This window comes from Mixophyes fleayi, chromosome 4 (assembly GCF_038048845.1).
Source record: "Mixophyes fleayi isolate aMixFle1 chromosome 4, aMixFle1.hap1, whole genome shotgun sequence".
NCBI lineage: Eukaryota > Metazoa > Chordata > Amphibia > Anura > Limnodynastidae > Mixophyes > Mixophyes fleayi.
This window is the reverse complement of record NC_134405.1, coordinates 49,774,153-49,801,851: the sequence shown is the minus strand read 5'-3', so window position 1 is coordinate 49,801,851 and position 27,699 is coordinate 49,774,153. Positions and strand designations below refer to the sequence as shown.

Genomic DNA, 27,699 nt, shown 5'->3' with positions numbered 1-27,699 from the left:
TTGCTTGCTTTCAGCTCCTCCTTCAGTTTCTCAAGCTGCTTTTCCAATAGTCTAATTAAAGGAATGACTTGGCTCAAACTAGCAGAGTCTGCACTCACCTCACACGTCACAACTTCAAATGGTTTCAGCCGCTTGTACAGCACTGAAAGGATTCCCCACTGAGCAAGACTGAAATACATCCCCCCCTTTTCCAATGTCATGGCTTGTGCAATATGCTTGGATGGCTTTGCGCTGTTCCTCCATCCTCTGAAGCATGTACAGGGTGGAATTACACCTAGTTACCACCTCTTGCTTAAGTTGGTTGTAGTTGAATAGAAAAAAAGCAGCCTGCATAGACTGTAGAATTAGAAAGTAAAAACAAATGGACCGAGGTAGTTTGGTGGCTATCTATGCCCCCCCGCCCTCCACTTGTAGTTGAATAGAAAAAAAGCAGCCTGCATAGACTGTGGAATTGGAAAGTAAAAATAAATGGATCCCGGTATTTTGGTATCTGTCTGCATCAGACCCCCTCTCCACTAGGAGTAAAATAGAAAACTATTCAGCCGTTATAGACTCTAGAATATAAATAGAAATTGAGAAAGGCAATTTGGTATCTGTCTGCATCATAATCATCAACATCATCATTAGTGCCCTCGTCGCCTACACAAATCTCCCCCTCATCCTCTTCTAATTCCAAAGTGGCATCCTCAATTGGTGTATCACCGGCTACACTCGGGCTGTTCAGGCACACATCAGTAGAACTGCTGAAAGGGCCCTTCTTCATGGGTACACTAACAGAATGCTCACGATTAGACATCCCACTGTTGGATGGACTCTCCACAGGGATTGGTGTCATTTCTGATTCAGAGCAAACATTATCCTCTAATGCCTTACTGTTATCTTGCAGCTCGGCTTTGACGTGTAACAGTAGTTGTGCACCACTTGTAGGCTCGGTAACATTTTTGGATCTGCCACTAATAGAGAAAGGCCAAGGCCTCATTCTCTCTTTGCCACTGCGTGTGTAGAATGGCATGTTGGCAATTTTTTTTTTATCGGCAGTTAACTTTTCCTCAGTTAGACTTTGTTTTCGCTTCAACACCGTAAAAAAAATTTGGGGTGTGTGTCTTTTTGGATGATTTCAAAACACTGTGTAGTTTGACATCGCCTTGCCCAGATGACGTACTGGGAACACTACCATCAGGACTGGTGACAGAACCTGGTTGCTCATTCTGCTCATATGTGGACTGCTTTGAATCTATTCTGAGCCCAAAGCATTTGTAGTGCTACAAATTGTTTTAGATACTGCTGACAAATATGACTTTGGACAGCCAGAATATTTATGCAAAATAATGGGGGACCCCCAAAAAGCACTTGGGATTGCTAAAAATTATTTTTTAAATCTGCTGACAGATAATAATTTTGACAGCCAGAAATATTTATGCAAAATAATGGGGGACCCCCAAAAAGCACTTGGGAGTGCTAAAAATTATTTTTTAAATCTGCTGACAGATAATACTTTGGACAGCCAGAAATATTTATGCAAAATAATGGGGGAGCCCCAAAAAGCACTTTGAGTGCCAAATATTGAAAAAAAAAAAGACTCCCCTATCCTCCTCTCTTCTCTATCGATTGTTGTTAGCACAATTGGAATCAGAATTGTATTGTCTGTCCCTGCTCTAATCAGCCTGTGACTATACCCTGCTCTTTCCCTCTGTCAAATGGCGATGGATTGCTGTGGAGGCAGGTATTTATAATCTTCAAGTATCGCGAGAACCGAGCCCCGAGATTTGACGACGTCACAATGACGTTCGGCCTCGATTTGAATTCCGAGCGAGTGGGAGAGTACCGAGCCTACTCGACTCGGTACTCGGATAGGCAAAGTTCGGGTGGGTTTGGTTCTCGAGGAACCGAGCCCGTCCATCTCTAATGATAAGGCTGAATGTGATTATTATGTGATATTTTCAGTCAAGTCACTGATACGCCTTTTATTAGCACAGAGTGCCTCCTCGGAGCCGCCAGCCTCCCCCACTGCTCGGAATCCAAGTTAACACTTTTACCACTGTTATAAAATGCAAATTATTGTGCTATAAACAATCTCCATAGACCTCGATCTGAGGAATCTCAAGCCATGTCTCCACTGAAAGCCTTATTTACATAATTATCATTAATCCTTGCAAAGTAAAAAAAACAAACTGCAAATCCTTCAATTCACTAAAGCCTGTTCTTCCCCAGTTTTTCATCTAATAGTTGGAATATGGATAAGGCTCTCATCACTTTGAAATTACAAACTGTGTGAGGTTTGTCCAGGTCATACAAACTGCCTCCATACTTTATTTTAGGCCACTAATACAGCAAAACAGATGTTGGAAGCTATTCGGGTGCTCCAGGAGTTTTAGGGTGGAAAAATGGGGACTGTCCTGGGAAAATCGGGACATTTGGGAGCCCTCAGTATGACATGATGTGGGACATAGTTCTTTACATTTCAGTAACAAATAAGTGTACAGTGATTAGTGGCTTGTAATCAGCAATCGGCCAATCTCTTGCAGATGTAGTCTATTGTCTGGCTGCAGTCCAAGTCATTCCATCCTCCCGTTATCATCTCTGTACAGTGCTCACGATAACCAATGTTATTGGGTTCACCACTATTCCAGTTGCTGCAAAAACAAGACACAAAGTAGGTAGATATATTATACTGAATATATTATACTAACTTTAACCACAACAAACAGATACTGCTTTAGAAATATATGTCTGAGGCATGTTGTGAAATAACTTAGATTTGGGCAGTTCTTGTGTGGTCCCAGGCGTTGGCTCCCCCGCAGAGAGCTGCAACTTGAATGGATCTTATTATAGAGAACATTGAACTATATAGGAACCTCACTGGGCAGTATACACCAAAGTTTGTTTCATGTGTTAGCTGAATCTTATCTCTACTTATAGTATTGTGATCCAATCAGAGCAGGAAACAAATGTTAGTGTGTATGCCAGTGCGTGTGGCTCTCAAAGTGATCAATCAGTTCAATAATCCTATCCATCCATGCTGCGGGCAACGTCCAGTGGATGTGTCACTCACCGGACTGTTAGTGCCTCTGGTTTGGGACATGGATCTTGCTCTCTTGCCGGTGCCTGTCTTGCGCCGCGGCCGTCCTCCATCTTGACCAAAGGATTGCGCATGTGCAGAAACCACGGACTGTTAAAGGTGTTTCCGGTTTCTGCTCATGCTATCTGTTTGCTGTGGAACATACCTGCACCTGGACAAGTCTTCTCTCCATATCAGTGGTACAACTTGCCAGCCGCAGACCCCTCTACGCTACCTGGTAATATACCTGCACCGGGACAAGTCTTCTCTCCATATCAGTGGTACAACTTGCCAGCCGCAGACCCCTCTACGCTACCTGGTAATTTACCTGCACTGGGACAAGTCTTCTCTCCATATCAGTGGTACAACCTGCCAGCTGCAGATCACTCTACGCTACCTGGTAATATACCTGCACCTGGACAAGTCTTCTCTCCATATCAGTGGTACAACTTGCCAGCCACAGACCACTCTACGCTACCTGGTAATATACCTGCACCGGGACAAGTCTTCTCCATATCAGTGGTACAACTTGCCAACTGCAGACCACTCTACGCTATCTGGTAATATACCTGCACCGGAACAAGTCTTCTCTCCACATCAGTGGTAATACTTTCCAGTCACAGACCACTCCACGCTATCTAGCATCATACCTGCATCTGGACAAGTCTTTACGTTACGCCAGAAGGACCATATGTCAGGAGCAGCTTACTCTACTACTTTGCATGGTACCTGTTATTAGGACTAAAGTCTATAGTGCCTTTGAAGTATAGCTGTGAGTCGCTGACTCTCCTGCTGCATTGTTGATTGGTCATTGCATAGACTTTATCCAGTTGTCAAGTATTTGCCTGCTGTACGCTACCTGCGTGCTAATGCACTTTGGAACTCTCTCCTCCTTTTATTACTGCTCATCAGTCTGCCATGTTACCATTGCTTCCATTGTTCAGAGACTCTGCATTTATATCATTGACATTCCTTTTCCTATTCAGTTGTACAGTTCCATATATTCACCACACTTCCCAGAGGGCCGCGACCTGCACAGTGGCAGCCACTAAAACCATACTTCCTTGCGGGAGTTCCTGGAGAAGACCAGCCACTGTGTTAGACTCCGCGCCTCTGGTAAGTGACGTTACACCTGGTGAATTCTGGGTAAAACTCCTAGTGCCCGTGACAGTAAGAACAGGCCATGACAGACCCAGGATCGGAACCAACAGCTAAGGACATGCTGCAGCACCTGGTTACTCGGGTTGAACAACAAGATGTTTGTCAGCAACAATTACTTCAATGTCTCCATTCTCTAGTCTCTCGGGGAGACCCTGTGCAAAATGTATCTTCTACTGTTAATCCTCCAGTGTCTTCTTCTCTCCCAGTGCCATCCCAGGTGTCTACTGCTTCTGCTCTACACCTGCCTACTCCTTCAAAATTTGATGGAGACCCGAAAGCTTGTAGGGGCTTTCTCAATCAGTGCTCCATTCATTTTGAGCTCCAACCTCAAAATTTCCCTACTCATCGCTCTAAAGTGGCCTATATAATTTCTTTGTTTTCTGGACAGGCTCTGGCATGGGCCTCCCCTCTGTGGGAAAGAGATGACCCTCTGTTGGAGGATAGTGCCATGTTTATTTCTACTTTCCGAAGAATTTTTGATGAACCTGGTTGTGTTATTTCTGCTGCTTCTAGCATTCTTCGATTACGCCAAGGATCTCGTTCAGTAGCACAGTATGTAATCCAATTCCACACATTTGCCTCTGAACTCCAATGGAACAATGAGGCGTTGATGGCTGCCTTCTGGCAGGGTCTTGCTGACAAAATTAAAGACGTGTTGGCCTCACAAGAGTTACCTTCTTCTTTGGATGCTTTGATATCTCTGTGTAACCGAGTGGATATGAGATTCTGAGAAAGAAATTCTGAAAGGGAATCTTCATCTAAAATACCTTTTTGCTTGGCATCCCGATTTCGTCATCCCTCACCGCCAAAAGAACCAATGGAGGTGGGACGTTCTAGATTGACTCCAGAGGAGAGGGAACGATGGTTAAAGAATAAACTCTGTATCTATTGTGCTGATCCTAATCATATGCTGAACTCATGTCCTAAAAAGTCAGGAAATGCGAGGCCCTAACATGTTCTGGAGAGGTAAGGTTGGGGTACCTGGAATCCTCTCCATGTCATATGGATTCTAAAACTTGTTTGTTTCCTGTCACTGTTTCTACTTCCACTAGGTCTTTTACATCTCAAGCACTTCTGGACTCTGGAGCCGCTGGAAGTTTTATTTCAAGTTCCCTAGTGTGTCAGTGGTCCTTACCAGTGATTCCTTTAAAAACAGCTATTGCCGTCACGGCCATAGATGGCTCACGAATTATCAATGGAATCATTACTCAACGTACTATTCCGTTAACCCTTCAAATCGGGGCCTTACACCAAGAGCAAATTTATTTTCTGATCCTCCCTGTTACCACTAGTTCTATTGTACTTGGCCTTCCGTGGCTTCAACTCCATTCTCCACAAATTGATTGGAACATTCCGCAAGTTATTTCCTGGGGTCCGGCTTGTCATCATAGATGTCTGACTCAAGTTGTTCCAGTGAAAATAAATAAATCCTCTATAGCACCTTGTCTGCCTGGTCTTCCTCCACAGTATGCTTCATTTGCTGATGTATTTGATAAAGCCCAGTCAGAACACCTTCCGCCTCATCGGGCTTGGGATTGTCCAATAGATTTACAACCTGGTAACAATCCTCCAAGGGGTCGTGTTTACCCTCTCTCGTTACCAGAGACTCAGGCGATGTCTGACTATGTCAAGGAAAATCTCCATCGTGGGTTTATTCGACCGTCCATTTCCCCCGCTGGAGCGGGTTTCTTTTTCGTTAAGAAGAAGGACGGTTCATTAAGGCCTTGTATAGATTATCAAGGTCTCAATGCCATAACCATCAAAAATCGTTACCCTATTCCGTTAAATGCTGAACTTTTTGACCGCATCAAGGGAGCTCAGATATTCACTAAGCTGGATCTTCGTGGTAATATAGAGAACCACAAGAAAAGACTTGGGGTAATCCCCAGGCGCCTGTAGTGATGGACCAATAAAGGAATATGTAATAGATGTTTATTTGAAATAAAGATGTGTATTGTATCTCACAATGTTTCACTGATAATAAAACGACAAGCACATATCAATCATGCTGACATATGTAATGCTGAATGGACACCCATTCTGCTCAGTAGGTTTGTTGGCAGCAATGGTAGCAAAGTCCAATGTATTGGTGCAATCACCATAAAAACAAGGCCCCAAACAATAGTGGGTGATGAGTCACATGTGCTGCAAAGAGTTTCCGTGCTGATTGCACAAAAAACAGTCAAATAGTAAAATGGATATAAAAGTCAGTGTACAATGATCTTGTGATAGCAGCTCCGGTACATCACAGGAGGGGAAAAGAGATGGTAGACTCACCCCGCTCCTAGAAGATCCACTTCTCAGATGTCCGTTCGGGGAAGCCGCTGTAGAAGCCTTGTTCCACGCTGCTTGGCATCCAGCTGCCAAAGTGAAAGTCCGTAGTTCACGCATGCGCATGCGGTGAAGTATGTCCGGTCCGTGCAGCCGGCTTGAAAGTGTAAAGTTGAAGATGCTAGTGAATGTTGGTTAATCCGTTTAGGATCGATAACCTACGCGTTTCACCCAATGATGGGCTTCCTCAGGGATGTGTAGAGGGCTAGAGCCACTATGCCTCTTTTTGTAGTTGTTTTAAAACGGATGGACCAATGAAAGCCATTTTATGACCAGATGTGCCAATTAAGGCTATACAGGTTGCAGCAGTTTTTACTGAATCTGTTTGAGTGTATATGCTGTTCCTTATGGGGGACGAAGAATGTTATAAATCGCAGGAAGAACCTTATATTGAATTAATAACCATCTGAATCAGAAAAAAAGGAAAAATTTAGTATGTTACAGAAAACTATTAAGTTCAAAGTCGATGTTTAGACCTCGCGGTGTTAGTGTCTTCAAAGTGTAGATCCATTTGCTTTCTTCACGTGACATGGATCGAATGAAATCTCCCCCTCTCCATGATTTCTTCACTTTGCAAATGCCCGAAAACTTTAGCAATGAAGGATCTTTATTATGGAAGAGAGAGAAGTGGTTTGAGACACTGTGTGCCTCAAACCCCTTTTTTATATTCCTATGATGTTCACTAATGCGGATGTGTAGTTCTCTTGCAGTCCTTCCCACGTACTGCTTGCCACAAGGACACTCTATCAAATATATCACCCCCTTCATGTCACAGGTGATTTTTTCTCTGATTGTGTGGGTGGCACCAGTAACAGTAGAGGTGAATGTGCTGATGGGCTTAGTGCCCCTCATATGGCTAATCTTACAGGCATGACATCTTGTACAATGAAAAAACCCTTTTTTGGCCTCTCCTAACCATGTAGTACTAGGCGTTGGTACAGTGGTTGGAATACTACTTGTCACAAGGGCATTCTTTAAGTTGTTGGCTTTTTTGTAAATGAACCTTGGTTTGTTAGGTAAGATCTCCCTCAATCTCTCATCTCCCAAAAGGATGTTCCAATGTTTACAGATGATTTTCTCTATCTTTTTGGAATCCCTACTATATCTGGTGATGAAAGAGGGGGCATCAAACTGTTCAAAGGACTTTGTTGCTTTCTTAGTTAAGAGATTTTCTCTGTCTTCTTTTCTGACCTCTACAAGGGCTCTTTCTACAGAGGTGCTATCGTAGCCTCTTTGCAGAAACCTGTCCCTAATCAGATCGGCCTGGATGTCGTATTGTTCTATAGTGGAGCAGTTCCTCCTAATTCTAGTGAACTGGCCTTTGGGGATGTTACGCAGCCAGTTGGTATGGTGGCTGCTACAGGCCGGAATATAAGAATTACAGTCCACTTCCTTCAGATGTGTTTTAGTTGCAACCTTATTGTTTTCAATGTATATCTCTAAGTCTAAAAAGACAACCTTCTCTTTACTAAAGTTGGCTGTAAACCTCATATTGAGGTCATTGGTATTGATGTACAGTAGAAATTCCTCTAGCTTTTCTATAGTCCCTGTCCATATGCACAGGACATCATCTATGAACCTGTACCATTTGTGTACATATTCTGCAAATGGATTGTTATTCCATATATTTAGATTCTCCCAGTGGGCCACAAACAAATTCGCATAACTGGGCGCGAATTTCGCGCCCATAGCTGTCCCGCGAATCTGTCTGTAGTACCCACTGTTAGCCCAAAAATAGTTATGGTGCAGGACAAATTTTATACTCTGCAGAAGAAATTCTATCTGTTCCATTTGGAGGTGAGATTCCTCTCTCAGAATGGAGCTCACATGGTGGCACCCCTTATCGTGATCAATTATCGTATAAAGTGAGGTTACATCACATGTGAGAAGGATAAAGCCCTCTTCCCACTGAACCTCCTGTAGGATCTCCAATGCATGGCTAGTATCCCTTAAATAGCTTTTTTGTTGAGTAACAAGTGGCTGCTTACAACTTAATTCAGATTAAGGCCAGGGATGAATGGAAGACAGCTTTTAACACCAGGGATGGACACTATGAATATCTTGTCATGCCATTTGGGTTGTGTAACGCCCCAGCTGTCTTCCAGGGATTTGTGAATGAGATTTTCCGGGACTTGTTATATGTTTGTGTCGTTGTCTACCTAGACGACATATTGATATTTTCTCAAGATATTTCATCTCATCGACAACACGTGGCAGAGGTTCTTTCTAGAATCCGGAGAAATTTACTATTTTGTAAGCTGGAGAAATGTTCCTTTGAATTATCCCAGATTCCTTTCTTAGGATATATTGTGTCTGGAGTAGGCCTAGAGATGGATCCGGAGAAAGTGAATGCAGTTTTACATTGGCCCCAGCCAACTACACTCAGAGCCATTCAACGCTTTTTAGGATTTGCTAATTATTATCGACGTTTCATTCAAGGATTTTCTTCCATTGTCTCTTCTATAGTAGCTCTTACCCATAAGGGTGCTAATACCAAGCAATGGCCTCCTGAGGCCCTCCAAGCATTTCAGTTCCTCAAGAAGGCGTTTTCAACTGCTCCTATTCTTCGACAACCTGATGTGACTCTTCCATTCTTCCTTGAGTAGGATGCCTCTAATGTTGGACTAGGGGCCATTCTATCTCAGAGATGGGTACAAAAGAAATTCCATCCTTGTGCTTTCTATTCTCGAAGTCTATTACCTGCTGAGAAGAATTATACTATCGGGGATAAGGAGCTATTGGCCATTAAAGTGGCTTTGGAGGAATGGAGATACCTGCTGGAGGGTGCTCGTCACCCCTTGACTATATTTACTGACCACAAAAATCTTCTCTATCTACAGTCAGCTCAATGTATGAACCCCCGACAAGCAAGATGGTCACTTTTTTTCTCTCGCTTTGATTTAATTATGACCTTCAAACCTGCTTCCAAGAATAAAAAAGCGGATGCATTGTCTCGGGCGGTTGCTCCTTCCTCTGATATTGAAGATTGTTTTGATCGTCCTATACTTGATCCCAAGTGTGTGAGTTTAGCTGCTTCTTCCACCAATGTTCTACCATTTGGAAAAACCTTTGTGCCACCACTTCTTCGAAAGAAGATTCTGTCATGGTATCATTCCTCTTGTTTTGCTGGGCATTCTGGAGTACGAAAAACATTAGAGATTCTCTCTCGAAGTTACTGGTGGCCATCTATTAGGAGAGATGTCAAGGAGTTTGTGGCCGCTTGTGATGTTTGTTCCCAATTTAAGTCTTCCCGTAGAACACCGGCGGGGTTACTTCAACCACTACCTATTCCTTCCAAACCATGGACCCTTATAAGTATGGATTTTGTTACTGATCTTCCTCTCAGCAAAAAATGTAATACTATTTGGGTGGTAGTTGATAGGTTCTCTAAGATGGCTCATTTCGTCCCTTTGATAGGGTTACCTTCTTCCTCTACATTGGCTGATCATTTTATCAAACAAATATTTCGAATTCATTGATGTCCGTCTGAAATTGTTTCGGATAGAGGAGTACAGTTTGTCTCCATATTTTGGCGAGCCCTTTGCAAGACCTTGGGTATTCGATTGTCATTATCATCCTCATACCATCCTCAATCGAATGGACAGACCGAGAGAGTCAACCAGGACCTAGAGACTTTCATAAGAATTTTTTCTTCAGCCAATCAGAACAATTGGGTAGACTTGCTTCCATGGGCTGAATTTGCCCATAATAACATGTATCATGAATCATCTTCTAAAACACCATTCTTTGTGGTATACGGTCACCATCCGTCTCTCCCAGAATTTCCTGCCCTCCCTCCCACCCAAGTTTCTGCTGTTAATGTATTATGTCAAAAGTTTAAATCCATTTGGGCTCAGGTTAAATCCTCTCTGAAAAAGGCATCTTCGAGATATAAATTCTTTGCTGATAAAAAGAGGCGAGCAATTCCAGCACTCAAAGTTGGAGATCGTGTAAGGCTCTCTACAAAGAATATTCGCCTGAAGGTTCCTTCTATGAAGTTTGCTCCACATTTTATTGGTTCATATAAAATCATTCAGGTGATAAATCCTGTTTGTTTCAAGCTGTTATTGCCTAAGAACCTTCGTATCTCCAACTTTTTCCACGTTTCATTACTCAAGCCTCTCATCATCAATCGATTTTCTATCCCTTTTTCAGCACCTCGCCAAGTTCAAGTTCAACAAGAGGAGGAGTTTGAGATTAATCCTATACATGATTCTAAAATTTCTAGAGGAGTTCTTCGTTTTTTGGTGCATTGGAAAGGCTTTGGTCCAGAAGAGCGCTCTTGGATCAGTGCGGATGATCTTAATGCTCCAGCACTTCTGAAAAAGTTCTATACCAAACATCCGGGCAAACCCGGTTCCAAGTGTTCTGTGCCCACCTTTAAAGGGGGGGTACTGTCACTCACCGGACTGTTAGTGCCTCTGGTTTGGGACATGGGTCTCGCTCTCTCTTGCCGGCGCCTGTCTTGCGCCGTGGCCGTCCGCCATCTTGACCAAAGGATTGCGCATGTGCAGAAACCACGGACTGTTAAAACCTTGCTCCTAGTCTCATTGGTTAATCAATCACCTCTCACTAATTAAGGCACCTGTTGCCCTATTACCTTTGCCTGTTCTTGGTTCTCATTCCCCTGTGACTCCGAGGTGTTTCCGGTTTCTGCTCGTGCTATCTGTTTGCTGTGGAACATACCTGCACCTGGACAAGTCTTCTCTCCATATCAGTGGTACAACTTGCCAGCCGCAGACCACTCTACGCTACCTGGTAATATACCTGTACCGGACAAGTCTTTTCTCCATATCGGTGGTACAACCTGCCAGCCGCAGATCACTCTTCGCTACCTGGTAATATACCTGCACCTGGACAAGTCTTCTCTCCATATCAGTGGTACAACTTGCCAGCCGCAGACCCCTCTACGCTACCTGGTAATATACCTGCACCGGGACAAGTCTTCTCTCCATATCAGTGGTACAACCTGCCAGCTGCAGATCACTCTACGCTACCTGGTAATATACCTGCACCTGCACAAGTCTTCTCTCCATATCAGTGGTACAACTTGACAGCCGCAGATCACTCTACGCTACCTGGTAATATACCTGCACCGGGACAAGTCTTCTCTCCATATCAGTGGTACAACTTGCCAGCCGCAGATCACTCTACGCTACCTGGTAATATACCTGCACCGGGACAAGTCTCCTCTCCTTATCAGTGGTACAACTTGCCAGTCGCAGACCACTCTACGCTACCGGGTAATATACCTGCACCGGGACAAGTCTTCTCTCCACATCAGTGGTAATACTTGCCAGTCACAGACCGCTCCACGCTATTTAGTATCATACCTGCATCTGGACAAGTCTTTACGTTACGCCAGCGGGAACATATGTCATGAGCAGCTTACTCTACTACTTTGCATGGTACCTGTTATTAGGACTAAAGTCTATAGTGCCTTTGAAGTATAGCTGTGAGTCGCTGACTCTCCTGCTGCATTGTTGATTGGTCGTTGCATAGACTTTATCCAGTTGTCAAGTATTTGCCTGCTGTACGCTACCTGCGTTCTAATGCACTTTGGAACTCTCTCCTCCTTTTATTACTGCTCATCAGTCTGCCGTTTTACCATTGCTACCATTGTTCAGAGACTCTGCATTTATATCATTGACATTCCTTTTCCTATTCAGTTGTACAGTTCCGTATATTCACCACACTTCCCAGAGGGCCGCGACCTGCACAGTGGCAGCCGCTAAAACCATACTTCCTTGCGGGAGTTCCTGGAGAAGACCAGCCACTGTGTTAGACTCCGCGCCTCTGGTAAGTGAAGTTACACCTGGTGAATTCTGGGTAAAACTCCTAGTGCCCGTGACAGGATGATGTTGAATGTCAACAGGTTGGACAGGGTGAGTGCCACAATTACATCTCTCTTCAGAGATAGAGCACTACATCTCCAGCCCCTGTACAAAATTTGGTGTGGGGGGGGGGGGGGGGGGGGTGGCGGCGATGCAGTCAATCCTTCAGCTACCCCTGTTTTCTATGCTGAGCATGTACTTGTGCTGAGTGATAAAGAGTGTAGGCAGTGGTCAAACTACCGCCATTGCACGGTGTGCAGTGGGTACAGGCACCCGCTTATTGTTGGCTCAGATTGCTATTGGCCATTGTGATGTCTGTGTGAAAGTGGAAAGCACAGATGGAAGAGAGGAGAACTGGACTGATGGTTCAAAGAAACGTTGCACCCCAGGTAAGTAGAATTAGCAACTCCACTCAAAACCAAAAATTCATCTTTGAAATTTGTTTTATAGACGACCACAATGACGCATAATCACTGATATTTGGAAAGCTTGTGAAATACCAGTGTGTATACATATGTCAATTTTTACAGCAAGACAGATTGATTCATAACTTACGTGAACAGTGGGGTTGTTCCATCCACCCAATTCCAATCCTTATTACTGAATTTTTTCAGCCCAATCCAGAACCTTTTATTTCCAATTACTGGCCGCAATGCATCCTGCAGAAATGATAGTAGTTCTTATTAGCAGGATGACCTTTCCACAGCCATTTCTCTTCTCATTAAGTAGGGCTCTTAAAAATAACCTTAGGTTGAAATAAATCTAACACTATAACTTTTCATATTTTATTTTATTTTTACTTTTTGTTGTTTGAATGTGGAAAGTGCTTACATTTTATCTTTATAATTCTCTACATTTTTGGATCTGTTGTGATGAAGATGTGGGTACCACGTAATGATCCTCTGACAATCCGGCTTCCACCCACTCCACTCCACTAAAACCGCCCGGGCCAAAGTTAACGATTTTCTCTCGGCTGCCACCAAAACCATTGTCCATCCACTCATCATTTCCCATCTTGATTGCTGTACCCTTCTGCTCACCGGCCTCCCCCGCTCCTACCTCATATGCCTTCGTTCTATACTCAACTTGGCTGTGAGATTTATCTTCCTTACGCGTCGCTCTTCTTCTGCCTCCTTTCTCTGCCTTGCCTTACAATGGCTCCCCTTCAATTACAGAATCCTTTTCAAACTCCTCACCTATAAAGCCCTCTCCCACTCCACTGCCCCATACATCTCTAACCTCCTTACACTCCCTCCTGTTCCCTACTTTCGGCCATTGACCGTTGCCTCTCCTCCACTCTGATCATCTCATTCCACTCCAAAATCCAAAATGTCTTCCGGGCTGCCCCTCTCCACTGAAACGACCTCCCACGTTCTATCCGACTCTCCCCGACTATGCTAATGATCTCCATACAATACCAAGGGCATTCTAGTTAACTCTATACTGTACAATAAACAGAGCATTCTGGTGGCCTCTGTACAATTGAAAGCATTTTAGTTATAATTGTACACAACAGAGCAATTTCTTGTGACCTAAAAACAATTCAAACAGCATTCTAGTGACCAATATAGAATGCACAAAGCATTCCAGTTAACTAGTATACAATACACAAAGTATTCTAGTGACCAATACACAACAGAGGTCATTCTAGTAACATCTTTACAATACAGAGAGATTTACAATGACATATTTACAGTGCAGAGTGCATTTTGGGGACCTTTTTTTACTGTACAGAGAACATTCTAGTATCTTGTATAAAATACAGAGAGCCTTCTAGGGAACTACATACAATGGTGGTAACCGAAATACATTAACTACCCCTCCTGCAGTCCCACATTGCCGGTCGCATTTTGGAAAAGCTTGATAGCTTCACCCATTCTGATTGGTGGATAGTTCCAGCCAATAACCAATAAATGTGTGAAGACATCCCAAGCCTGCCATAGCCAGTAACTGTGCAGCCTGACGGTGCATGACTGCGTTGGCGGCCAAGGGATATGCAGAAGATGCACCTACAGCCATTCCAATTTTGTTGGAAATGCCCAAGGAGCATCCTCTGCATGTCTCTCAGCCATACACCGTACAGCTGCAGGGAGTCCAGCACTGAGAGTGAATTTTGTACCGACCTGGGAAACAGATGCCACCCTGACCCCTGACCCAGTCCACCCTTCGTACCATGAATGGTTAAGAAAGCCCAATAAGTATCGCATCAATGTAGAGTAGCACCTGGAAATTACCAAGGCACTCTCAATCACCACTCTACATCAGTGGTGGCGGGGGAAATGCACAGCAAACATTTTAAATTCACTCTTAACCTGCATTGATTGGGGATAAATTACCAGTTCTTTCCTACTAGTCAGAATAAGGAGGGTGGAGTTAAATTTGATACATTCTTTTCGTGAATTCTCCCATGTCTGATGCGATTTGGAGAAAAAATAGCAAGTGGATCCGAGCAAGGTCCATTCAGCAGGACATAAAGTGCAAAGGCCTATATGAGAGACAAAATAATGCAAGAGTTCAGAGAACATGATCACCGGAGAATGGAAGAAAGAAACAGGAGCAAAGATAGAAAAAAGACTTTTCAGGGATAATGCTATCTGTGACTTAAAAGTATAGTAGAAGTCACCATGGAGTTCAGTGGACATAGGCAGCAGTCAGAATGCTTTTAAATAGGTCAGCAAAATCTGATATATCCACAATACAGCAGAGGCTGCATTATTTCTTATAATAAACACTGAAGAAATGACATAAGAGCTCACTATTAATTTACATCAGTCCCTGCCCCAGTGGACCTGACAATCTCATACAGCCACTCCTCAACTCTGTGTAAAAAGTAGAGCTGATATAGGACAAAAAGCTCAAATGATAAATCAGAGCATGTCAGTTATGCTTTCTGTGACATAATTTACCCTCACCCTTAGCATAAATCTGTTAAAAGGGAAATGTTTAAGCACACGGGGGTACCGATATGTGAAAATGTAGTGTAGTTAGTGGGAAGAATGAAAGGAAGTCTTTTTATAGTCAAATAAATTGTTTCTGTAGAATAGAAGCACATGAAAAAAATATCACATATATATGGAATCAATAAGCAAAATCAGGTAAGTGTATCAAGTGAGCATGGAACACAAACACAAGTTTTAACTAATATGTTTCCCTATTCGGTGTGTTAAGACCAGTCACTAATTCGGCTTTCACGTTTAACAAAAAAAATCAGTTTTTATGAGGAAGGGATAGCTATAGCAAGTCTGAGCCACACACAAACACACTCAAAAGGCAGTGCTAAGAGGATTCTAGATCTAGTTCTATCAACAATCTCCAGTCTGTAGTGAGCCAATAGCACAAGTTTTACTTTTATTCCTGAGACAACAGCCTATCAAAATATTAGGATTTATTGATTCCCTGAGGCTCAAAGCATCAGATAGAGCTTGTTAATGGAAAAGTCCACAAACTTGTTGTCCTTTGTAGGACTTATAAATCTAGTGTAGTTTTAGTCATTGTGAGGTGCTTACACTCTAAATGACTAATGCATAGTAAAGGTATAAAATGGTATATTTAATTGGGGGGGGGCTGTTTTTTTTGCTGAACAACAACAAACACTGAAAATGTGACAATACATGTTCTATTTAGTCAGTTTCCAATCTATAAAAAGTGTTAAAGCCTCAAATACAGGACTCTGATTGTGGGTAGGTCACATAGCCCCAAGCTTAGGGCAAGCAAGGCTGCCCCTTGTTTATCATTTTACCACATGCTGATGACTTGTTGTTTTTTGTTGTTGTTATTTGCTTTTTTAACTTTTATTTGTTACTGATTTTACATGTGAATGCACATCAACTGACATAATAACATAATAAAAAATATATATAAATTTGAATTACTTTTCAAAAACGTTTAGTTTTTCTATATAGGTAAGACATAGTGGAAGTTGTGACCATGAATATCTAGTCAAACGCAGTCTAAGTAGTGAGGAATGTAAACATGTAATGGTTCAGATGTGCTCTTTGCCCCCTCTAGTGATGAAAGTGGGAAATGCAGGAATTAGAGTTTAAGAATATAGATGTTGCTTTATCTGCAGACTTACCCAAAAACCTTTTAATGGCTTGTATCTCAGTCTTTAGAGCCTCTATTTCATTCCCTGAAAGATACAACCGGAAAAATAAGAATAAGACTAGTTAATTAGTGCTAGAAAGCTCTGGGAATCAAGTATGGCAGATGTGAATCCAGAAACATACTAGTAGGTTAATTGGCTGCTATCAAAATGACCCTGGTCTGTCTGTGTGTGTGTCTGTATGTCTGTGTGTGTGTTAGGGAATTTAGACTGTAAGCTCCAATGGGGAAGGGACTGATGTGAGTGTGTTCTCTTTACAGCGCTGCAGAATCAGTGGTGCTATAGAAATAAATTAATGATGATGATGATGTGGGTTCAGGATCTGCACAAAGGAGTTTTGCAATACAAACTCCTTTCTGAAAACTGACAGCCACACTGGAGGAGATTTTAAATTATGAAGTGCGGAGGAGGATGAAGGTAGAAGTAGTGTGCACGACAGAGACAAGAGATTGTGGTGCAGTGGACCAACGTTAACATTAAATAGCAAGTTAAAATGATAAATATTTGTTAGTTCATCGTTAAAATAATCCTCAGGACAAAGTCCATAATGGAAGTGTTATTTTTTTAATAAACAAGTTAAATATTTTAAGAAAATACATAGTTGCACGTGTAAAGTATTGACATTTTAGTGATTAAAAAAAATTATAATTAAATTGATGTGCATCAACTTAATAATACATCATTTCTTCCTTCCTGTATTCAATTTAAATTAATATCAATGCAATGGGTTCTATTCATACAAAGATTTATATTATCATAGCCAATGTTTTGTATTAATCATTAAACGTTCACTACAGAAATCTGTATGTTATTAAGTCCTACTGCCCTCTACTGGTCACTGTAGAAATTGAAACAATGTTTGTCTTACAAAGAAAAGTTCTGTAGTCTAAATAATTTATATATCTCTAAGATTACTCCCTGTGTTTAATCTTAACTTGTAAAAGTCATATCAAACCAGAGTCTTGTATTTATTATAATATTGTCTGAATATTCTTTTATTTCATATATTAATAGCACTGTTATATCGGATGATGTTAGAGATTCATTTCCCTTACGTCTTATTAAGGTTCTTATTCTTTACTTTTACATTTTTATTAAGTCATTATTATAGCAACAAATTCTAACTTGTATCTTGCTAATCTTGTATAATTGCAAATTACAGAGGTTGATGTCGCTCTCTGTTCAGATTAAAAATATATATTGTAGATTCTGGGGCTCTGTCTCTGATTCATTAAGGAACGCAAAGTGAACACAATTTGCTTTTTTTTAATTTGGGCAGAAATTGCACTCAGGTACGTCCATATTCAAGTTTAAACAAATCTGAAGAAACGTTACTAGTTGAATATGGGTCAAAGTACGCTCTGCCTATATGGCGCTTGCCTTGTGCAGACAGACGCAACACACTGTAGTATACGCACAATGCATAAGTATATTTAAATCCTATCAGAACGCACAGATTGAAAAAAATATTAAAAACATTAACACTTGTTATTAATATAGAGCCTTATTCATTAAGGAAAGTTAAGTAAAAAATTGAGTAAGTTTTCTCTTGGACAAAACCATGTTACAATGCAAGGGGGGCAAATAAGTTTTCTATTTGTACATGATTTAAATACTGTCTGTTTTTCCATGTAGCACACAAATACTTGATAGCTTATTTGTACACTGAAATTTAAAGTTGATATTTGTGTGCTACATGAAAAAACAGTCAGTTTTGAACTTATGTGCAAAATAGAAAACTAATTTGTCCCCCTTCCATTGTAACATGATTTTGTCCAGGAGACAACTTACTCAATTTTTTACTTAAATTTCCTTAATGAATCAGACCCACAGTCATTAAAGTATCATATGCAGTATTTGGCTGCAAGCTTCCTATTAAGTGATGTATAGCACCAGAGTTGTAACTGAGGACATTATGGAGATAATGAGTATGTAATTGGAGTGTATTTGTCATAAACAGTTCTGCTAAATATGGTGGTACAACCACATTGGGCATTGAAGCCTTTCCATTGTGACAGCAGTCTGAAAAATGGATGTTAATCTCCTCTACCAAAAAGTGTAGGGCCCCACAGCTCACACATTGCACAACCATAGGACCCAAAAAGTAGTATTGTGGCAAATATGTCATGTCCAATGCAAGCAGCGTATCAGTTGTTTTTGTTATACGTTAATTGTGACGATAATATTCTTGACTGTAAGATCTTTGAACTGCGTGCTCTGGACAACCTTTAAGGGTTTCACCACGTCAACATCCTCGAGGGTGGCATCTTGGCATGTTTGTTGTAAACAAAGCGAGGATAAGTGAATAATAAAGCAACATAGTGGTCCGTGATTGAGGTCCCCGCAAGACACGCTGATATATGTGGCTGCAAATAACTGTCACAGTTTTCAGACCACCCAGCAGGTCACATGTTCCAGAGCAACCAGAAGGTGCACACATGGATTGCCAACTGTTACATTTTTCATAGGACATTGGTAATGCATAGTTGTAAATGGTAGACGTACATTTTGGAAAAATAACTCTGAAATAATACAACCGATTAGAACACCAATATGTTTCTGCAAATCTACAGACCAAGATCTTTAATCTGGTATATGATGTGCCCTGCTCAGACAACAGCATCATAGAAATAAGTCACTCGTCGTACTTATGCTATTAATATATAGATAAGCAATATTTAAAATGTTGTTAATGCACCAAATGTATAGGTAATTACTGTGTGCCTTCATAAAATATGAAAATAAGATTTATCTCTAAACAATATTTGTTCAAATTGAACATGTAGCGAATTAGAGGTTAATGTGCAATCCACCCTTTCTCGATAAGTGGGTATTGTAAATTTAATGTGATAAGAATAACACTTCTCATGATTAGTGTGAAATATTAATACAGTGTCATTTAGTATGACAACCATGTTAACATATTATTTATAAACTTATATTAATCGTGAAATATTGTGAACATCAGTGGAATAATAATGTAATATTTCAGTGTTGTTAGTTTGGAATTAGAGCCAAATCAAACTTTATAATAACATTATATTTGAATAACACGATAAGAATCATTAAGTCCTATGCAAAAGTTGAAATGAAAAGAAAAAGAAGAGAGACAAACTATGTAATAAATCATGCAAAAAAGAAATTTGAAAAAGAAAAACAAGTTTCAAAAGAAAGTAAGACAGACCCTAAAACGTTTTTTAAGTATACAAATGGCAAAAGGATTAAAAAAGACAATATAGCACCCCTAAGAAGTGAGATGGTGGATGGATAAATGATAAAAAGGAAAAAGCAGAGGTATTAAATACTTTCTTTTCTTCAGTATTTACTACAGAGGAACAAGTGGTAGGAATAATACATAAAAACGGAAATGCAACTATACCATTAATTAATATTTGGCCGACAAAGAAAGAAGTACAAAGGCAACTGAATAAAATTAAGATAAATAAAGCTCCAGGTCCAGATGGCATACACCCAAGGGTCCTTATGGAGCTAAACTTAGAAATAGCTAGACCGCTATTCTTAATTTTAATAGATTAAATTTCATCTAGCTAGGTACCAAGGGATTGGCGTAATGCAGATGTGGTGTCGTTGCTTAAAAAGGGAATGAAATCACAGCCAGGGAAGTATAGACCTGTAAGTCTGACATCAATAGTGGGGAAACTACTAGAAGGTATATTAAGGGACAGTATTCATGATTACTTGGTGCGCAATAAGATTATTAGTGGGAATCAACATGGATTTTTTAGGGATAGGTCATGTCAAACTAATCTTATTAGCTTCTACAAGAAAGTTGGTGGAAACTTAGACCATGGTAGTACAGTAGATGTGGTCTACTTAGATTTGCAAAGGCCTTTGATACAGTGCCACACAAGAGGTTGGTTTACAAACTAAGGGAACTGAGTCTAGGAAACAACATTTGTACTTGGGTCGAAAACTGGTTGGAGAATAGGAAACAGAGAGTTGTGATAAATGGAACATTTTCTAATTGGTCAAAAGTGTTTAGTGGTGTACCTCAAGGTTCCGAGCTGGGGCCCTTCCTTTTTGATATATTTACTAATAACCTTGGTGACGGTTTAGAGAGCAAAATTTCCATTTTTGCAGATGACACCAAACTTTGCAAGATAATAAAATCAGAGCAAGATGTAGTTTCTCTGCAGAGGGACTTGAATAAACTGGAGGATTGGGCAGACAAATGGAAGATGAAGTTCAACATAGATAAATGTAAGGTCATGCGCTTGGGGATCAAAAACAAGCATGCAATCTATAATCAAATGGGATAAATTTAGGGGAACCTATAATGGAATAGGATTCGGGAGTTCTTGTAGACAGTAGTCTCAATAGTGCTCAATGTCAAGCAGCAGTTGCAAGGGCCAATAAACTATTGGCATCCATAAGAAGGGGCATAAATGCAAATGTAATTTTGCCACTATATAAATCATTGATAATTCTTGGAAACTTTTTACTCCAAGGACTGTACACAGGACAAGTGGTCACCCCCTAAGGTTAGAGGAGAGAAAGTTTCACAACCAGCAAAGGAAAAGGTTCTTTACAGTTATGACAGTCAAGATATGGAATTCAATGCAAGGAAAGGTTGTGATGGCGAAACATAGAAAAATAGAATTTGACAGCAGATAATAACTGCTTGGGCCATCTAGTCTGCACATTTTTATTATTACACACAACATTTTTTCCCCAGCACACTGCTATAGCCAGCAACAGATCTGCCATTTCTACTGTAGATAAAAATGCAAAAGTCTTTGTTGCACACATTTGCAAATGTATGTTTAAGCCATCCTGCCACGCCAAGGCGCTTTTGCTAATAGGATGGTCCTACTCTAAACAATGAGAGTCCCATATATTTGGGCCATACATATGTGTTTTTAAATTGAGAGCCAACTTACCAAAGAGGTCATATACACTTTGTCAATCACCTTCTTACTGTAGCTTATCATGGAGGACAATCTTTCAACTCCTGATAATCTCTTTTTTAAGGTCTCATATTTTGTCCAATTATGTTTAATCCTTAGGAATTTACAGCTTGGAACACTCCTAAGAGTCGATTGATAGCGTGAACTTGAAAAATGGAGGATGCTGTTGGTCACCCTGTGAGATCATAAATTCTAGGTCTAAAAAAGTGAATGTCTTTAGACTCTTCTCTGTTGTCAGTTTCAAGTTAAATAGTAATACCATCAATGTATGTGAACAACATTGTGGTCAGTGTATTGACTATTATTGTAATGACTATTGTCAGAAAAAAACATGTTCCCTCTCCCACCACCCGAGTTACAGGTTGACATAAGTGGGCATACAATTTGTTCCCATTGTTGTACCTCAGGTTTCTAGGAAGAATTTATCATCATAAGTAAAGTTATTTTTGGTGAGAAATTTTAATAACTGTAAAAAGTTAATTGAAATCACTATGCCTTTCCATATTAAGAAACTCCTTGGCTGCTCATATACCTGCTTTAAGATTGATGCTTGTATAAAGTGATTCTACATCACAATTGCACAGCCAAACACCCTGATTGAGAAAAATGTCCTACATTTTTCTAAGACAATCATGGGTATAGGACGGTAGTTGAGTTACAAATCTCCAGAGATGGTTATCAATGTATATATGCGCCTTCTAAGCAATAAAGTCCTTCCCTATGGCCTCATTTATATATATTTTCATACTGTCTAATAAAATTTGCTGTGGGTTTAAAGATGATTTTTGTGCAACATGACTCATCTTTTCATTGCCTTTAAATTTCAGAGAGATGCCCACTTTTTTCTACAGGACAAAATTTCCTCCTTTATCGAACAGATTCAAGACATCATCTCATCCCTCCATCTCCAGTAAGGCTATATATTAACCCTTATTTAAAATAAAAAGGTTAGGGTGTTATGTGGAATTTGGAGGACATCTAAATCTTTAGAGACCAAGTCCATGTAGACTTGTAATTGGGGACTTAAAGTGGAACTAGGATAAAAATAAGTTGTTTTTTTTGGGGGGGGGGGGGTTTATTATCTTTGATGCCAAATTGTGATATATTGTAATTTTATAGTTCTTTTTAATATATTAAGGGCTTCTTGCGCCTCATTGGTTTGGAACACCATAATATATGATTTTTTTCTTTAAAAAATTTTGATGAGTAATTTACAAGCAAAAAGGTTAAGAAATTTTATACATTTTGAGTTGGAGAGCAGAATATTCAGAAAATGTTATAATAAATACAAGTGACTCGGGTTTTATAAGCCTGTTGCAAATTAGCATTTAGACACATTGAGGGGAACATCAATTTTCCACAAGGTGCCACCTGACATCGCCTCCATGACCGGCTGCCCACATTGCCAGCCAACACAGTAACAGATTTCCGCTAATTTTCTCCTCGCATCCATATGGGACATATGGGAAAAAAGAGCAGAGATTTTAGTAAAAACTCAGACACGATTTGTCCCAGTGGACTTGTCCGGATACACACTGTGGCACCTCTCGGTCAATTGATTTCCCCCTGTGAGTAATCTTAGAGATATTTAAATTATTTAGACTACAGAACCTCATTGTGTAAGACAGACATGGTGTAAATTCCTGCAGTCACCACTATAGGGCAGTATAACTTAATAACATCCAGATTTCTACAGTGATCATTGAAAGATTAAAACCAGACATTCTAGTCTGTGATAATAGAAATCTGTGTATGACTGAGCCCCATTACTATGTTATCAAGCTAATCAGAAGATAAGAAGGAAAACTTTAATTTAATATAAGTTGATGCAAATCAATATAATTATACATTTTATTTTAATGACTAAAATGTAAATACTTTACACGTATAATGATCTCTTTAAATAAATTATTTCAATTTTTCACTTCCATTGTGCACTCTGACCCTAGGATTATAGTACATACTAGTAGGTTAATTGGCTGCTACCAAATTGACCCTAGTGTATCTCTCTCTCCCTCTGTGTGTGTATGTATGTTAGGGAATTTAAGTAAACCCCAATGGGGCAGCGCTGCGCAATTAGTGGCACTATATAAATAAATGATGATGATGGTTCTAACAAAGGAATCTAATTTCTGACTATTTTTAAAAGATAACTCATGTATATGTAATGTACAGGTGAGGAGGCATTTAGGGAATAGTGATCAGAAAATGTTACCATTAGACTTGAGGTTCAATAAAATGTTATACACGGGCGTTGCAAAAATGAAAATAAATAATAATAATAAAAGCAAAGCGACCAATTGGGAATTGTAAAAATTGTATAGCATGAAAGTTAGTTAGAAGGAAAAAGAAAAAAACATTTCAATTGGGAAAGCCAGAGGGATCTGAAATTTAATTCTAAAAATACAGGAAACGAAGCAATATATGTGCAAAGAAAATCAGGTTAGGAAAGACTAAATAGGAAAAGCTGATTTGTAAAAGTCTAATCCCAAAATGATTCAACAGGAATACATAATCATCATGAAAAATAAAACACTAAACATTAAAACAGTAAAAAAAAAAAATAGAAAATAAAGAGAACTGTTTTTTGTCTCTATTCACAAAGACGGATAAATGCCTGGAACAGGTTGAATAGCAAGAGCCTATGCCCAGCATTAAATGTTACTAACATAACAGGACAGACCAGTTATGCCTAAACAGATTTTCCCCACGTTTGCTAAGAGCTTAGTAATGGAGATACCACTATTTATTATATTTTTTGGACTCCCCCATAACCACGTCATGCCACAAAGTTGTCAGAAATCCGATGTGGTATGGATCTTTAAAAAGGGAACAGAATCGGAGCCAGGTGTAATGTCAGACCCTCAAAACCTTTCTTATAACAATTAAGGCTACTCTGTAAGCTTGGGAGCAGGGCCCTCTTACATCTTTGTTTGTTAATACCCAGTCTTGTTTTATTACTGTATTTGTTCCTGATTGTAAAGCATTATGGTGTCTGCTGGCACTATATAAATAAATGTTAATAAATAATATAAATACAATAGCAGCCCTCTCCCCTTACAGCGAGTTGTACTAACTAGTGCTTTATGGCTCCCAGGATTTCAGCAAGGAGTTAGTGGTGCTTATTACAAAAAGATCAGTAGATGACAAACAAAGTCAAACAAACCGTGGCAATACAAAATCAGTAGTAAGTCAGAGAGCGAGCGGAGGCCAATGGTGCAGGAATTCAATCAAGTTAAAGGGTTCAGGCACAGTTTGGATAATAGCAGAATATTAGAGCATCCAGGTTATATCAGTTTAACCTGAATGCAATGCATACATGTCAAACCAAATTATTTATATCCTTATTAGTGTGCACATACATGTCATGTGACTGAGTGATGTGGGGGACACACATGACCAGCAACGCATGCGTGGCTACAAAGGCGAAGCGCCCGATAATGTGAGTAGATGACTGATGTGAATGACATATTCTCTTTACAGCGTTGCAGAATTGGTGGCGCGATATAAATAAATGATGATGATGATGATGATAGATGACAACATAACAGAAGCACACCAAAGAAATCAGCAAACAGGTCCCTTACACCAGGAAATTATAGACCTGGCTGACTTCAGTAGTTGGTAAATTATTTAAGTGATAAAATAAAATCTTGCCGACATAGTCTCATGACGGACCAGTCATGTATAATACATACGATTCGTTTTTATGAAGAGGTATGTTTCAAATTGGATCTTGGTAGAGCAATTGATGTCATATATTTGGATTTTAAATTTTGGAAAAAGCATCTAATACTGTTCTACATAACAGTCTGGAAAATTTAAGCCAACATGAGAAACCATCTAGAAAAAATGTCACTTCTACTTATGTTCCATGTGACATTGTTGGATGCTAACTTGACAACATTGTGTAAATGAGTCCACAAAAAACCATAATCTATCCTGAGGACTTTCCAGTACCAAATACTTAAATGGAGCTCCCTTTATCCGAACTGTGATAAGCACCAACCAATTCTACGTAACAGAACTTTGTGCTAAAGCGGTACAGTAGTCTGAAGACCCAACGCATTTGAAAAAATACTCAGAGGGATTAATTCAGGAAGGAGGTTACCTCTCGCCTTTATCATCCATGATTAACACCCTTTTGTGGAACAAGATTGGTGCCTATAGTGCATGTCCCTCACCTTCAGATTTTGGGGAGCCAACTTCAGCAGCGACTCCCAAAAGATGTGAGCTTGAGAAGTGTCCCAAAACCACCACCAGGAGATAGGTGCCACCAATTAGGATTAACCAAAAATAATTGATCTTCCTGATACCATCACCTTACACCGTTGGAACCAAGGGTGGCATAAAAAGTGGTACCGAGTAGTCCTTGAGAGATTTGGAGAAAGGACTGGCTGGGGTTTCTGCTTCCCACTGGACTGTCAAGGATCCTGATAAAAGGGCTTGAGTGGATCGCACATTATCTTTTTCCTACTTTCTTCTCGAACTGTTCCTGTGACAACATGTGACGACCAAAAGCAGGGTGACACTGGAACTGGACTGTCGTGTTGGCATTAAGAGACAAGCAACCCCAGACTACTGGAATGTGTGCTGGGATACAAGAGGGATTGGCTCAATGTTACATGTGTTTGTGTCATTCCGTTTCCCTTCTATGTTAAATTACAGCTGTATAGACTTGTTGATAAGTGTTCATAAAACAGTTATAGTTCTGCAGGGGAACATTTTAAAATTAACTTAGTGGTTTTTATTCATCTATCTGCATGGGTATAAACAGATTTACCCACATATTGGCACAAGGGCAGGGATAAGACTGCGGTGTAAGCCTTGTGTTAATAACTTGGTTTGGGGTTAACTCTTACATTCCCCACTGGTTGTATGGGTAGATAGGAAGTAGGCAGTCATGGTAGTGCTATACACATGATATAAGTACGAGGTCTAGTGGAAAAGTATGTATATGGTATAGAGCTGGTTGAAGGCGTTATGATAACGGGGCACCTACATGCTATTTACCAACTGGTGAAGAGTGTACACGGAGGTAACCACCAATGACTCCTGCACCAAGTCAGCGTTTACAAAGTTACCTTCCACCCTGTCCCCATACAAAAGTGAGAAGTATTTTTATACCAAGGCAAATATCTGAACAAATATTATTAAGTTTATTTAGTACCACAGGGATCAGTGTTGGGCCATGTCCTTCCTAAATGGTCCAGAAAGTAACATCCATATTTACTGATGAAACTAGATTAGGTACAGCTATTAATGCATGATAGTAATTTGCTACAGTATGACAAAATGAGCAGTGACATGGCAGCTGATGTTTAATGCGGATACATGTAGGGCTATGCTCCTATGCCATGGTAATAACTACACCGCTGATATTTTATATATATATATATATATATATATATATATATATGAGCACAAGGTGCCAGGCACATGCAGCAACAGCAAATACTGTAACATCCTGTGAGAGGGGGGATACAAGGATTACATGCAAACATTGTATTTCCATGGCATAAGTCCCTAATTAGACCACATTGTGACGTCCAGTTTATGGCAGCTCAATGTAAGAGGATATAGGAGAATGTAAGAGGGTTCCGTGGTGGCCACCTCATTAATAAAAGGAATGGAAGAATTAAATAAAAAAAAAGTGATTAGAAAAACTAGGTTTGGTTATGTTGGAAAAATTTTACTTTTGGAGGTGACCTGATTAATATAAATACATATAATGAGGTCAATGCAAGAGCCTTATAAGGGATCATCCGCTGTGAATGGAAGAAAGACGGTTTCACCAGCAACATCAGAATGAATTCTTTACTGCCAGGGTGATTCGGCTATGGAATTCCTTAATTCCTTATCACATGCAGGGCCGGATTAAGGGAATGGAGGCCCCTGGGCTAAGGGGGCCTCCATTCCCCCGTGAGGGCCCCCCCCCCATGATCGGAGCAGCCCGTGCCACCCCCCCCCCCCCCCGCCCCGTGATCGGAGCTGCCCGCGCCCCCCCCCCCCCCCCCCATGATCGGAGCTGCCTGAGCTGTCCGCGCACTCCTGCCCCCGGCACTTACCTCCATCTCCGGCGCGCTGTACTCTCTTTACTGAGGAGATCTTGTGAGAGTGAGACTCACAAGATCTCCTCAGTAAGGAGACTACAGCGCGCCGGAGAAGTACTGCAGGGAAAGTGCTCAGCAGCACTGATCGCGCTTTCAATACTGCTGCTGAGCACTTTAAAGGGCCCCCTGGATGCCATAGGCCCCTGGGCTGTAGCCCAGTTAGCCCTATGGT

General features: G+C 40.5%; 1 protein-coding gene across 2 annotated transcripts in view; it reads right to left on the bottom strand.

The window, feature by feature from the left end:
- Positions 1–1,949: 1,949 nt before the first annotated feature.
- Positions 1,950–27,699, bottom strand: part of LOC142151366 (C-type lectin domain family 4 member G-like) — a 48,593-nt gene continuing 22,843 nt past the window's right edge. For both annotated transcript variants that reach the window (XM_075206928.1, XM_075206929.1), the window contains 4 exons: positions 16,460–16,513; positions 14,721–14,869; positions 12,940–13,043; positions 1,950–2,633 (listed from right to left, as the gene is read on the bottom strand). In XM_075206928.1, coding sequence (XP_075063029.1) covers positions 2,501–2,633; positions 12,940–13,043; positions 14,721–14,869; positions 16,460–16,513 — 440 coding nt within the window. In that variant the 3' untranslated portion in view covers positions 1,950–2,500. The remainder of the gene's footprint in view (positions 2,634–12,939; positions 13,044–14,720; positions 14,870–16,459; positions 16,514–27,699) is intronic.